Here is a 16,061-nt window from a genome sequence, read left to right as displayed (position 1 = left end):
TTAAACTCTACTTTTTATATTAATGTTAGGCACCTTGGGTCTGAGAGTAACGTAATTTCGATTCTCTATATGTCCTGTACATGTGGCTGAATTGACAATAAAGCTGACTTTGACATTTCTTTCACATTTAATTTACCTATCGTATTTAAGAAGCAGCAGCTGGTTAATCTGCCATTCCAGAGTTTTCATGAATTCTTCTTTTGTGTTTGCAGAATTATGCAACTGATGGTTAACCAAACACATCTTCATTTATTGTTGTTATGATTTAAATATGATATATAAATCATATAAATATGATTCAAATATTTCTCAGTAGGTTAGATATTTATTAATCATTCAAACATCTTTACCAAAGTCTCTCTGCTTAACCGTTGGTCTCACATGTCCTCCATATTTGTAGTTTTTTTCATCCTTATTTGTAGTTCTAATCAAATTCACGTCCAACACGAGAAATACACTGACATGGATCTGCACTTGGAACTTCTAAACCATCTGGATCAGGGGTTTTCAAAGTGTGAGGCACGCCTCCCCTGGGGGGCGCCAGAGCATGTCAGGGGAGGCGCGGCAAAAAATAATATATAATAAAAATATAATTATTAAGTTTAATTATTTTATGTATTTTTTAAAATAATTTGTAAACTTTAAAAATTAAACAAAGCTAAAAAAAATAATACGTCAAAAATAAGAAAACCTTTTTTACCCAGAAGGCCATAGCTGTGAATTCGCTTCTGTTTGGCAAGCCCGCCAATACAGGTATATGCCTGCTAATACAATGGATTGGTTTCTGAGACCCCCCGATTCAAAGCCTTCAAGTTCAGGGCTTAAACCCAAAAGACGACAATATGATGATCGGTATTTGAGTTTAGGATTTACGTGGACAGGACCAGCTGATGAACCACGACCTTTATTTGTGGTCTGTCAAGATATTTTGGCTAATGACAGCATGAGACCCGCTAAACTTCGGCGACACCTTGAAACCAAGCATGATGAGATAGCAGGAAAACCTCCAGAATTTTGTGTGTGTGTGTGTGCGTGCGTGTTTGGGAGGAGGGGGGCGCCAATAGATAAGTTGTGTCAAAAGGGAGGCCCACTGTCTTAGACTTTGAAAAACCCTGATCTGGATAACTATGGAGAACTAATTTTAACATATTATAATTTGAGACACACCAATTCTATTTTTGAAAACTATTTAGGATGATAGTATGCGAATTGGGATCCAGCAAGGCAGAGCAAATTACGAACTATTAAAAAAAACTTTTTGAAATGCCATATGCTGATCATTGCAGCACAACGAAACTCTGGAAAGCGTATTAAAGCAAACAAAACAAAAAAAGTCACTTAATGCAGGAAATGCCCTTTAAGAATATTTAAACCATAAGTGCCCAAAGGTCTCTGTCTAAAGAGCTTTTAGTTGTACCAGCCTAACCACTTAAAAGGGCAACTGTGGTAAAGGCCTCATCCTCCTCCCTGTTACCAAATAGCTCGCATTCCCTCGATCACAAAAGCCATACTGGGGATGCGTGTAAGTGTCTGTGTGTGGAGTGTTTGAGAACACATTATTTGTTCTTTTTGCATGCAGAAGGAATAGATCAAAACAACAGGAATTAAATGTTTTCTGTTCTCTCGAAGTAAATCATTCCTAATATCCATTATTCCATTTATATCCATCATGTCAATTTGATTTGATTTAAAAATGCATAAATCGTTGTTAAGCATGTTCTATTAATTAAGACTTACATATTTACAACATATTTACTGTGTTTTTTTGCCAATAATATGCATTCATTTAAGTTGTGACATTTATACAGTGGTCCCTTATTAATTACGGGAGTTACGTTCTAAAAATAACCCGCGATAGGCGAAATCAAAGAAGCAGTCAGCTTTATTTTCTTTACAATTATTATTGATGTTTTAAGGTTGTAAAACTGAAAATAACAAACCAAAGATTTATTTATTTCATAATGGCGCCCTACAGCTGTGTATCTTCTACCTTCCTTTAGCATGTCTAGAAGTCCAGCTTTTTGTGCAATGGTTAGCATCTTCCTCTGCATTTTGGGTGCTACCGCAGGTGCCTTTAAGGGTGCAGACTGTTTCTTCGGCATTATTAACCTGTTTCCACTGAGTGGTACGGTACGCATTTATGGCCATTTCCACTGTCAAAAGGTACCTAAAAGCGAACCGCACCATACCACTTTTTGGGTACCCTTACTTACCCTATACTTAGCACAAAAAAAGAGTACCAAAAGGCGAAGCAAGAAGCGCAGCTGAACGCTGTAAAAAATTTCAGAGAAAAGGTCACTCACGCAACAAGCCAAGCGCATGAAAATAAAGAAAGCGGCATTTTTAAAACACAGCCATGTCATAACATCGTAATATTATATACAAAACAAAGGAATCGCCATGTTTAAAAACACAGCCGTGTCATAACATCGTAATATTATATACAAAACAAAGGAACCGCCATTTTTAAAAACACAGCCGTGTCATAACATCGTAATATTATATACAAAACAAAGGAACCGCCATTTTTAAAAACACAGCCGTGTCGTAACATCGTAATATTATATACAAAACAAAGGAACCGCCATTTTTAAAAACACAGCCGTGTCATTACATCGTAATATTATACAAAACAAAGGAACCGCCATTTTTAAAAACACAGCCGTGTCATTACATCGTAATATTATATACAAAACAAAAGAACCGCCATTTTTAAAAACACAGCAGTGTCATTACATCGTAATATTATACAAAACAAAGGAACTGCCATTTTTAAAAACACAGCCGTGTCGTAACATCGTAATATTATATACAAAACAAAGGAACCGCCATTTTTAAAAACACAGCCGTGTCATTACATCGTAATAATATATACATATAATAACAAGCCTAAACAAATCTTGTCATAGTCTTAATGAACAGCCACAAAGCTAAGAAGAAGAGCAGAACTACCCTGTGCCACATGGTTGTTTACAAGGCCGTCTAAAGCGCGAGCGGTTAAGCGCATGATTATTGAAGTCCTTCTGACACCCGATGCTTACAGAGATGGAAAACGAGAGAGTGACGCGAAAAAACAAAGAAGAAGCCTAAAAAAACAAAGGAGCAAATGATTCTTTCAGCAATCTAAAACATGAACAAACTGCTATGTTTAATTATTATCGTCACTTTTTGGACTATTATAAACTCAGAATGACAGAATTACTTACTAACAAAGGTTACATGTGCTGGTGAGGATTAAAGGCACGGATGAGAGGTTTGTACTGACTCGGTTATATGTTGCGTGTTGTTTTTGAACTTAAATAAAGACAAAATGTATGCTGTGCATGCTTTATATGTAATTGATAACATATTGAAGACTGTGTAAGGGTCTGTATGTGTTCATACATGTTGCATTTATTTATTTATTTTATATAATTGCAGACGTTACAGTAGGCTATTTCATTAATCATTGATCTGCAGTTATAATCAAATCCTATTCATAAAAGGTTATTAATGAACACGTATACACGTATTTATTTGTATAAAGCATCTGTTTTTTTGAGACATGCTTCTCATATGACATTTGAACGACCCGTACAGCTTTACTCTGACATTTCCTTGAGCGAGAATGACGTCGATTGAAACGTTCTGTCTTACATCACATCACCAAAATAGATGTACCCCGTATAATTAGATGTACTTATGTTTACTAACTGTTTATTCAGTTAAAGATGAATTTTGAACTGTAGGCCTACATAAGTTTAAAACAGCAATTTTTGATCCCCCCTAATCCGACTAAAGTCATAACTGAACTATACAGAAATGGAATTAAGACGTGGAGTATGCAGATATTAGTGGCATTATTGAAGTAAACGCTGCGCTTTAGGACCTTTCGCCATATTTTCTGACAAGATCCACACGCGGCTGTCAGTAAAGGGCCGCGCACACATACACGCACACGCACGCACACACACGCACACACACGCACACGCACACACACACACATACATCGCGAAATGCGGAAGTTATTTCTTTCCATTTTGTGTACGGTATTACAATCCATAACACTCTCACCAGTCCCTATTCTTTATTTGCATCTAATACCCCAGTATGTCCCAACGGCATGAATGAAATGTTCATGAGTAAAAGTGAAACTGCAAAACTGCATTTAAAATCAGGCATCCTGCTGATTTGATTTAAAAGGGCACTCTTGTGTCAGACGGCACACCAGTCAGGTATACATCCGCCCTTAAATATCAAGGTGAAAGTCATCATAGCTTGCTTGGAAAAGACCCAGCTCCCAACCCAACCTTGAGAATAGATGAACGGCAATTATTTTTTTAGTCACACAATAAGAATCTCGCATTAACGGCCCACAACTAGTGTAAATAAACATTTATTCTGCGACCCCCTGTTGGGAACTGCTGCACTAAGGCACTAGCCCTGAATCTATATGAATATTTTCTGATATTTATTCTTCATATTTCTTGATTTATGCAAGAGTTATTATTCCACAAAGAGACAATTTCTGGTATTTATGCAACTTTGAGGAAGGTTTTAATTCTAATTGAACTTTTATTAGAGAATGGTGTCATTGCACATGCATGTACACACAAAGGTTTTCGAGGTAATTACATTTTCTAGGGAAAAATAAGTTGCAATCAAACTTCCTGTTTTTTATTTATAACATTTTTTCTTAAGCCTAGAAACTGCTTTTAATAGCCTCTGATTTCCACATTCTTCTACAAAATTTGGAAACATTAATAAAACATCTGGATTATCTTTAACTAATCTTTTTGCGTTTAAAAAATATTATAATATATTTTTACTATCTTATCATTTTAATTAATTTTTTTTTGCCAATCGTATTCATTCATTTGTCATTGTAAAATATTTCTCATCAAAACTTGCAAAACTAATTTCGCTTACAAGATTAATACTGGTTGTATGTTGTTTTGGACATGTTAAAAAAAAAAGTTTAAGGCAGACGTCAAATATGCAAGTCAAATAGTCTCTGTGCTTGAAGACACATGAGTCAAAGACGTGAGGGCAGCTGGAGAAATGTGGTGACCTGTAATGACTGTCAAACCTCTAAATGCGTATGCCATATAGCAGCTCTGAAACGTGGTAACAGCATCATGGGGAAGTGATTAAAGCAAAAAACACACATCAAGGAGCCTGTTGAGAACTTGATGTAGAGCATTAGATGGAAAAGAGGGATAAAAATGAGGAAATAGACAGGGGAGAAAGGGACAACTAGAAACTATTTATTTTTTTAAGGAAAAACAAAGTGATCTGGGCTGCTGATTAGCTGAAAGTGAAACTGGAGAGCAGGTTAAGAGCATTGCCTGTGATTACTACAAAGAACACATGGCGGGAGAGTGAAATCAAGACTTACAAATGTATAGATAGCAGATATTGCTCAATACACCAATCCTGTGGTGTTGTCAAAATTTCAAGTCACATTTAGGACTTTTTAATACCAAAACTGCCACGGGGGTCTAACTTATCCATAACTGCTTTTCAAATGAACACGACAGGTTTATCTTAATAATGTTTGACTAGATATTTTCAAGATACTATTATTCAGCTTAAAGTGAAATTTAAAGGCTTAACTAGGTTAATCAGGAAAGTTAGGGTAATTAAGCACATCACTGTATTGTGATATACTTTCAACCTTTAACTCTGTGAAAACAAAGGTATAATACAGTGGCATACTATATGCTTTTAGCTTTTTTTTTTTTTTGAGAAAACATTTTACAAGTAACAAAAATGTTGGACCTTATTCTTTAAAGAAAAAATGACCAATAATAAGGTGTGAAGCACCAAATGTAAATTTTGAAGCATAAAAAAGTTAATTTTAATACTAATTAGACTATTTTTGTTATCCATGAATATTCACATGTACTTTTTTTTTTTTTTTTTTACAAGAGAGGCTAGAAAAATCAGAAAGCTTCTATATTAAAATTATTATTATGATCATGTGTATATATATTTTTTTTCAAGTTGCCAAATTCTGACTGAGGAAAGTTGAATGCATTGGCCAGTTTATTTGCTTAATAAATGACAATAGGCTACTTAGCCTTAATACATCCATTTTCTTTTCGGCTTAGTCCCTCCATTAATCTGGAATGAACTTATCCAGCATTTGAACTTATCCAGCATTTGTTTTACGCAGCGGATGCCCTTTCAACTACAACCCATCACTGGAAAATATTCATACACTCTCATTCACACTCAAACACAATGGACAATTTAGACCCAATCCACTTATAGCGCATGTCTTTTGACTGTGGGCGAAACCGGAGGAAACCAGGGCCAACATGGGGAGAACATGCAAACTCCACACAGAAATGCCAACTAACACAGCCGAGGCTCAAACCAGCAACCTTCTTGCTGTAAGGCGACAGTGCTAACCACAGCGTCACCACTTCGCCCCTAGCCTTGATAGGTAATTTTTAATTTATAACTTTATCCTAGGGCTGGACGATATGGCAAAAATGCAATTTTGAATTTTTTTTTCCAAATTGAATGATAATGATATATGCTTCAATATAAGTAGTTAATGCCCCCAGGTTTAAAAGAGTACCCCAAAAATGACTGAAGCCACAAAAATAAAAGGGTCTATTGAATGGCATAACATATTTTCGACTGATACATTTTCGGCAGAATCTCTAATATTAACAGACTTTACATTCCCATTGTTGCACATTTCTGCTGCTTGATTGGCTTTTAGATCAGTATAAAGCAAAAAGTCCAGAGCTTATCATTTTTATTGACATAAATTGTATCGCTATTTGGTATAATATTGTTTATTGGCCCAGCCCTACTTTAACAGATTCCTTTTTTTTTCATAATGATATTTAATAAATAAAATAATATTATAAGTACAAAAGTATAAAATAATTCATTCATTTTCTTTTCGGCTTGATCCCTTTATTAGTCTGGGTTCGCCACAGCGGAATGAACCGCCAACTTATCCAGCATATGTTTTACGCATTTGGAAACATCCATACACACTCATACACTATGGACAATTGAGCCTACCTAATTCACCTGTACTACGTCTTTGGACTGTGGGGGAAGCCATGCGAACGCGGGAAGAACATGCAAACTCCACACAAAACTGCCAACTAACCCAGCTGAGGCTCGAACCAGCGACCTTCTTGCTGTGAGGTGACAGCACTACCTACTGCACCACTGCCTCGCCGTATTAATTAATACTTATTTTTATTTTATTTTTTTTCATATTCCTTTATTGTAAATCTTTAGGAAATTTTTTTTGTACATCAAAAAGTGTGGTTATGATGGCCACCCGACAAGCTAATCCAGAAATAAATAGTGCTTAAAATGTCACTAAAATGCAGTGTTTAAACTTTAAATGCTTAACTTTAAATAGAAAACGAGACAAATACCTGCAAAAAGGTCTACTTTTTGAGGAAAAAAAGATCCGCCCCTTTCACAAGGCTGGCTACGGGCCTGTTATGGGACATTACATCTAATTTGCTGGCTTTAAGGAGCCACTGTGTACATGTAGGAGACTTGGGATGTCTGCATCACCGTCTTGTGAAAAGAGTCCATTGACAAAGGACTGTGAAGTGATAATCAAACTCGGGTCACTATAAGTGCAGTTGTGCTAAATGTGTGTTTAACTCCTAGGCTAGCCATGAAAATGCTCACTCTGTGTGTTTGTATCTTCTTACCTGTACTGCACCAGTGTGGTCGGTCACTGTTCCCAGCTGCACGTATTGCACCTGAATATCATTGGCCTGGAGAGGAGATGCATCGACCCCACCAGTCCCATCTGTCGAAGCTACTGCAATGAGCTGCGGTCCTCTTAGAACCTGGAGGGAAAAAACTGTTTATTTAACCAAACAGAGCTCATAGTTATCTACAATAAAAATTACTTGTCGATAATAACAAGGCAATAATGACGTGGCAATACTCAGTGCCAGTAAATTAAAAGAGGTTTCGTTGATGGACAATGGTTAAAATGTATAAACTCTCAATACCCAAAATGTCGCTATATATGAGAATGCAGAAGTCTATTTGCCCCTTGTGCTCTGTTGTGGTTATACTTCAATTAGGCACTAAAATCATACTGAAAGACTTTCACCTTTTTTTTTTTTCTTATGGTCGAATGACCAACCCAAATCAACCCAATGTACTCTTAATTAAATTGTTCTGTGTAGTACACAAGAACAACCGTGTACCCTTGTTTTTTAAGTCATTGAGTTAAAGGCATCCTGGATGTAATAACCTATAATAACATCAACTGTAAGTGATATTTTTTATTTAGTGTATCATATGCAAATAAAAGGGCATGGCTAACTCATGAAACTAAGAAAGATGCATGCAAGACTAAAGGTCAATTTATACCTCTATGCAAGTGCACACCGTACGTTTAGCGTAACCGTCAAACACATGCATATTCTGATGTAAACCTCCAAATAAATGTAACTACACATGAAAACGAGGCACACATGAGATTGGTCAGTTTGAAGGGTGGGCGAGGCCGAGAGGTTGCGCAAGTGTTTACGAGAGTCACCTGTGCAGTAAACCTGTCTCAAACCATGAAGGAGCTCCAGATAAAGAATTAATTTTGTTCGTTTCTTATGATTAAAGTTGTTGAATGTTAACTTTAAAGTACTGTTACATTAGCACTGTATGCATTTCCGGCTAAACTCCAAATGCCGTCATTCGGAAAAAATTAATGCAGAACAATAGTAACGAAATAGTAATGAAATGCAGAAGTATAAATGCTGTGCGCCTACATGAATAAATTATGGTTATTTCTTTATAAACATGAAGAAATAACAATATAAATATGAGCGAGTCACTAATATATGTAAAGAAAAAAAACTACAATAATGCTTTAAATATTGTCCTATTCCTCACAGAGATGAAGCATTTCGCTTCATTATACCTCATTGTAGCATCAGAAGCCATGGTTGTTCATTTTGTATTGGTGTGTATTAAGCTTGGGCAGTAATGCTGTAATATGGTATACCGCGGTATCTAAAAAGAGAGAGTGTCAATTTCAATACCGTTATACCGTCATAAAAAACAATGCACTTAAATAGGAGACATGTATTAAATAATAAAAATTATTTATTTAATGCCCACAAATGCGTATGCGTGAATATCATCATGGGACAGTGTGGTGGAGAGAGAGAGGGATGAGGTAAGATGGCGAGTTGCGCACCAAGTAACCTGCAGTTTGGCAGTATTTCGACTGAACGAAAAGGGAGACGTGGTAAATATGAACTAGAGGTCTGCAGTCCAGCTGTTGTACCACGGAAGCCGCGGGACCCGACCAGATTTCTTGCGGTGCGAGGATAAATTTCAGAATAAAGCGTGAGACCGGTTGGTAACTCTGGTATAAATTAAAATGGAGGGGCGTGCGGTCTAACAATATCACTTCCGGGCGAGCGAGCGGGCTTGGTGCTCTCTCTATGTGTGTGTGTGAATGAGAGAGAGAGAGAGAGAGAGAGAGAGAGAGAGAGAGAGAGAAAGAGAGTGGTGCTGTGTGTCACTTGGTGCTGTTTTTCTTTCTCTCTCTGAGTGTGCGTGCGTTCGAGCGTGCGTGCATATGTGTGTGTGTGTGAATGAGAGAGAGTAGATCTAATACAAACAAGACAAACAGGTGATCTCGAACCTAAGGTCGCATATGCAGTATTCAGTTTCTAAATGGTTTAGGCACAAGCCAACAGTTTGGTGACGCAGTCTGAGCCTTACGTCATCATTTTTTTTTTATTATGCACAGGTAATACTGGACACTGATGTAAAATAGAGAGGAGGTTTGTCGGTATCAAAATTTGGATACCGCCCAAGCCTAGTGTGTATATACATTTTCTGACTCTCAAAGTTAAAAAAAAGCTTTTATAAATCAGCAGGGATTACAGTTTTAATTAAAAATCTTTTTGAATGTTCTGCTAAAAAAAATATGTTACCCACTATCTAATATAGTTTGCATGAGTTCGCATTTTCAGGCCACTATAATGCCGATGTTTTATAGATGAATGGGCAGAAAACAAACAGTTAAAAAAAATGTAAAAACTGTTTAGTGTAAATGCTTGTAATCTTTTCTTTGTTGCTGTTACTTGATAGAATGAAATGAAATATTAGAAACTGAATTAAATATTATGAAATGTTACTGCTTTAAAGAGTGGGTTTATATAAATCAAGAAACTAGTCAAGTTCAACCATTTGAATGCTTATAGAAAATAAGCATTTTCGAAATTAGCTAAAGCTTACAAATATCAGGGCTAAACAAGAAAAACTAAAAGAACATAAGAACTAATAAGAACAAAATGAATGCAATAAATTGATTAAAAGGAAAAAATAGCACTATGATAAGCTATTGGGAAACTTCTTTATTATGGGAAAGCACTCATTGTCATTTGTTTTTGCTTGTTGTTGTGTCTGGCCCCAATTCCTTAGACGCAACAAGCACACGCTGATAAAATCCCCCAATGAGGCTTAATATTTGTAGTGAGAATCATTCCTTAGTGACGATGTGACTAATTTCAGTGACTAATGCTGTCTAACATGTGAATGGTTTGACTGTAAAACTGGAGTCAGACAGCAAATCAAATTGAACTGCAAGCTGTTCTCTAAATTACCAGAACAAATATTCTACACATGAGGAATCGAAACAGCCAGCTGAGCCATCGTAATATCATTTACATTTAATGACACTAATAATTCTGGGTTTTAAACTGTTTTCCTTCATCTAGGGAGATGCACTGTTATTGTTCAATAAAAGAAAACTGTTTGAAATAATGTTGAGTGATTGAAATGAATGTAAGTGCTAAAGTTACAAGAGCAAATAAAAAAGCGAATAAAATGAGTACATGATTTATATGAGTCCTAAAAATCTACATGGAGTAGAATACAAGCTACTAACAAAAAAGTAGGCAATGGCATTGAAGCTACAAAAAGAGGCAATTTTTGCATTTATTCACCAAACATAATTAATATCCAAATTAGACTGACTGCTGTATATTTTAAATATTTCAATGGTAAATATGAACAACCCCAGCAGGCACAGGACATCAACATGTGGTCACATTGACATTGTACCCCAACGGTGTGGGGACGTTGCATTTTAGGTGGAAATGAAAACCGGGTTGACATCAGAACCTAACGTCAGACCTACATCAGTGTCCAACACTGGACAGACTTTGGCTTTTAGACTCTTTCCAACCCAGCCTACAAACCAACAAATATCAACGTTTAGGGATGTTACAGCTTGATGTTGTTTGAACGTTACCAATATGGCGTCTATGAATTTTTGTTGCCATACCTGACAAATAAATGTCAGCATATGACGTCAGTATGAAATTGGTTTAAGATGTTGGCTTGACGTTGAACTTAACAACCTAAAATCAAACGAATATCAACATCATTGGATGTTCATCTATTCATTCATTTTCCTTTAGCTTAGTCCCTTTATTCATCAGGGGATACCCCAGTGGAATGATCCGCCAACTTAAAAAGCATATGTTTTACACATTGGATGCAATTCCAGCTGCAACCCAGTACTTGGAAACACCCATAAACTCTCGCATGCACACTCATACACTACAGACAATTTAGTTAATTTAATTTACTTATACAGCATGTCTTTGGACTGCTTGGGAAACCGGAGCTCCTGGAGGAATCCCATGTCAACATGTAAACTCCACACAGACATGCCAACTGACCCAGCCGGTACTCGAACAAGCGACTTTTTTGCTGTGAGGCCTAACCACTGAGCCACCGTGCTGCCCTTTAATGTCCTTTTTTGGACATCAAAATAACATCGTCCTTTGATGCTGGTTAATCATTGAATTTTGGTCACCCGACATCACGACCTAAATCTATCCTAATAACCTGGATCAAAACAAACGCAAGCGCAGGTTGCCAGATTGAGGACAGGAGTGAGTGATTTAAACTATGCTCTAAAAAAAAAAAAAAAAAAAAAAAAACAGCACTCGATAGAAGTAATATTGACATTTATTGCCATAATACTGAAAGCAGCAGCAGACAGTTCACCTCAGATCTTGAAAATAAAATAAACCATTTGAAATTGAACTTTAGAACTAAAAATGTATGAGTGATTCAGCATGTATATTTAATAATGTTGAAGAAAATTAAAATGTATTAAAGAGATTATAAACTATACCATTTTGTTAGTGAGTGCATATTCTGTGTTTCTGAATGGCTGCATTTAAATTTCAGTCGCGTTTCATGTGTTGCAAACAGCCAAATTGCTTATCACTGCGTATCTAGTAGCGTGTTGTTAGGACATGCGGTTAAAATATAACCTGCTCAAATAATGTTTACATTCATAATGTTTTTTATTATTTGCTAATTATTCACTTAGATTATTCACTTATTCACATAGAACTGAATCTGTCTCATTTCGGAATCTGCTACTGTCCACAAGAGGTCACATTTTGGTCATTTGCACATGCTTTGAGAGCGTTTCTGAATGAATGAATGAAATACGTGGTTTTCCATCAAGGCAACCCGGGGAGCTGAAATATAATTGGATACACTGGCATTGGACAGGTTAAAATGACCAAAACAAAGACAGCGTTCGGCGTGTAAATCACATTTTCAAAGCAGAATAGCTGACTTTAGCATTGTTTTTCAGATAAACAATAATGTTCACATACCATGTTATATATATATATATATATATATATATATATATATATATATATATATATATATATATATATATATATATATATATATATATATATGCAAACATTGTATGGTATTTTTTATGCTTTTAAAGAGTCAAAAACTTACATACAGCACCATTAACATTTTATTATGTTGTGTACCTGCTGGGACTGCTATTGCAAAATGCTAACGCAATCCTAAGTGTCAACTTACTACAACTAAATTGTGTTTGTCATATTTAAATGATCGCTACAGTAACCTGAAATGCATTTTTAAACTACTTCTTTGGAGATATAATCATATTTTTTTGTGTGTGCTCAATATTTTTACAGCATTGTGAGTTAGGATTACAAAATCTAAACTAAAATATAACTTTTTCTATAACTAAAAATCACAAGTTAGCCATTCTCTGCTCGAAAGTCATCCTTTAGATGTTAGTGGAATGTGGGATTTAAAAAATATTTTGCTTTAAATATGGAAATTATTCTCATCTATGAATATTTAAATATGCTGTGTAAATTAATCATTGTGCTTTCTTCCATAAACTATTACGGCTTTCTTCCTTTCAGTCATTACTGAGTGCTCCTTTCGAACTTTTATTAGAGTATCCGTCAACTCGTTGTTTAAACAAAATTAAAACTCTCACAGTTTACATTTTAATCTGCTAATGTTTCCATTTTGTCTATAGTTTATCCAATGGCCTGTCATAAACTGCAATAATGTGCACCTGTTTTTTCTGGTCTTCTTTTCACATTGTCAGAAAGTTCAAAAGTTTACATTGTGCAAAGAATACCAGATAAGTTGGAATTCATGACTAAGTTTTGCAACAAAGTAGGTAAACAATATCTGCATAATGTATTTTACTCTAAAGTGTGCGCCTTTAGGACACATTGCTATAAATTAAAGGCAGGGTCTTGTACATTGACGAGCAATATGTACAAACTGGAATTGATTTCCAGGGACATTTTGTATTTGCAAGACAAACTTATAACTACTTTAGTAATTACAGGCTATATGCATTATATTTTATGTCGATTACTTAAATATAAATAATTATCTCAAACTATCAGAGTGCAAATGTTATGAATACTTTTTTGCTTAAAATTGTATTTAAATTGCACAAAAAATAAAGAAATTTGTTACAGTGTTGATGATTGCTAAAATAGTTATTGTTAAATTCTGCTTGATATTGTAATAATGATTATTAATGCATAAACCAAAGGATAAAAAGAGTATAAACCGAGGTTGAAGCCAGCTCCAAATGGGCTGTTCAAACCTACAGTACTGATTGATTTAGGGTGTACTCACACTAGGCAAGGTTGCATTAAACCATGCCAAGGTGCAATTGCCCTTAGAAGGAAACAGTTCCTTTAAAAGTGACGTTGCATTGTCAGTTTCGCGCTTAGAACTTTGCACTCACACTACAAGCGTACCGTGCCAAAACTCAACCGAGCCACACTCTTAGGCCGAGTACGGTTAGGACAGCCTAGTGTGAGTACACCCATATTTAATGTCTTGAACATTACATGGAGTCCAATCTAACTGCAAGACAACGCAAGTTTATTTTTGTAGCACATTTCATACACAGTGGTAATTCAACGTGCTTTACATAAACAGGAAAAAAAGAGACTAGTACAAGAAAATAAAAAACAAATAATAAAAGTGATTAAAAGAGAAAACGGATTAAAATGTGATAAAACAGGTTATAAAAGAATGAAAAAGAAAAGAAAGACATAATAGTGCAATCTGTTGGACGTAGCACAGTGTTCATTTAGTAAATGCACAGCTAAACAGATGTGTTTTCAGTCTGGATTTGAGTGTTCCTAATGTTGGGGCACATCTGATCATTTCTAAAAGCTGATTCCAGCAGTGGGGGGTGCAGTAGCTGAAGGTTATTTCTAATTTACTTGATTCTAAAGATCTGAGAGATCTGTTAGGTTTGTATTTAGTGAGCATATCTGTAATGTATTGAAGTCCTAGGCCATTTACTGGATTATAGACAAGTAGTAATACTTTAAAAATCTATTTTGAATGTAACTGGGAGCCAGAGTAAAGACCTGGGGACAGGTGTGATATGCTCTAATTTTCTGGTTCTGGTCAGAATCCTGACAGCAGCGTTCTGGATGAGCTGCAACTGTCTGACTGTCTGTTTGGGAAGGCCAGTGAGGAGTCCAATACAGTAATCCATCCTGATGCTGATAAAAGCATGAACAAGTCCTCACTGGAAACAAAGGATCTAATTCTTGCAATGTTTTTGAGAGGCTAGTAGGCTGATTTAGTTACTGCTTTGACATGACTACTGGAACTCAGATCTGACTCCAGAATAACACTAAGTTTCTTAACCTTATTTTTTGTTGTTTGGCTCTTAGAGCCAAGGTACGCATTCACCTTGAGAACCTTATTTCGGCTCTCAAATGCAATGACTTCAGATTTCTCTTTGTTTAACTAAAGAAAGTTTTGGAACATCCAACTGTTATATCTATAACTATTTAATCTATACCACAACCCTAAACCCAACCTCACAATAACCTTTTGTGTTTTATTAATATCTACCCTACCACAGCCCCTTAATCCAACCTACTTGTTGCGCAAGCCCCTCCCATTGGAGTTCTCCAACTAGGATTTTTTTGCCTAATAAATTTATCAACGGAAAACAGCATTTTTGCCCAAAAGGAAAAAAAATGGCCAAAAGTATAAGAATTCATATTTGGAATTCAGAGTTCAGCCATTGTTTTGCCCTTTTGATTAAATTTGCAAACATTTTCAGAGCCTGCTATGAAGCCACCATTTGAAAACTACAACAAGTTCTCAAATTCAATATGCAGTTTGATCGTACTGCAATATGGACGCAGCCCAAGGGAGGAAAAGTTTTGAATTATTGTAGTAACAGGCCAATCAGAAATGCCAGAATGTATTTTGTTTCTTTGCGAATCATTAAGCAATTGTCTACTTGCCGTTTCAAAATCCAAATACACAAAACTATTTGACTGAAATATAAATCGAACAGCTTGACTGCTCTTGCTTCACTGCCAAGTCTGGCATCTTGGTGGTGGTGAAAACCCAATTCAAATCAAGCCATGGATTTACTACTTTACAAAAAAAAAAAAGTATTTTCTTAAGCATGTGAAACTGATTCTGCCATGTGTGACACATCCAAGAGCTCATCATAACAGTCCGGTGGAAAACTCAATCTCCAGCTGAGCTCTAACAAACACAACTCCATACCATGCCAAGGTCCTACTCATCGCAAAACAGGCACATGCTAAATCACTAGCAAGTGAATGCATGATTGCAAACTGTGGCACATCTTTTTTGATTGCCACAAAGCAAGCTTGAACACATCATTGATAACCTCATCTGACTGCTAAAGGTGCTCAGATGTGGTCACCGTGGTTTTGGATCCT

At 35.9% G+C, this 16,061-nt stretch overlaps 1 protein-coding gene across 6 annotated transcripts in view; it reads right to left on the bottom strand.

Moving 5' to 3' along the window:
* Positions 1 to 16,061, bottom strand: part of banp (BTG3 associated nuclear protein) — a 419,239-nt gene that overhangs the window by 347,200 nt on the left and 55,978 nt on the right. For 4 of the 6 annotated variants that reach the window (XM_087310788.1, XM_087310790.1, XM_087310789.1 and 1 more), the window contains 1 exon segment: positions 7,683 to 7,823. The exons of 1 other annotated variant lie outside the window; for it this stretch is intronic. In XM_087310788.1, the coding sequence (XP_087166914.1) occupies positions 7,683 to 7,823 (141 nt within the window). 6 annotated transcript variants of the gene reach the window in all.

The sequence above is a fragment of the Danio rerio genome, chromosome 25, assembly GCF_052040795.2.
Source record: "Danio rerio strain M-AB ecotype USA chromosome 25, GRCz13ab, whole genome shotgun sequence".
In the NCBI taxonomy this organism is placed as follows: domain Eukaryota; kingdom Metazoa; phylum Chordata; class Actinopteri; order Cypriniformes; family Danionidae; genus Danio; species Danio rerio.
The sequence above is the reverse complement of the archived record's forward strand: the minus strand, read 5'-3'. Positions and strand labels throughout refer to the sequence as shown.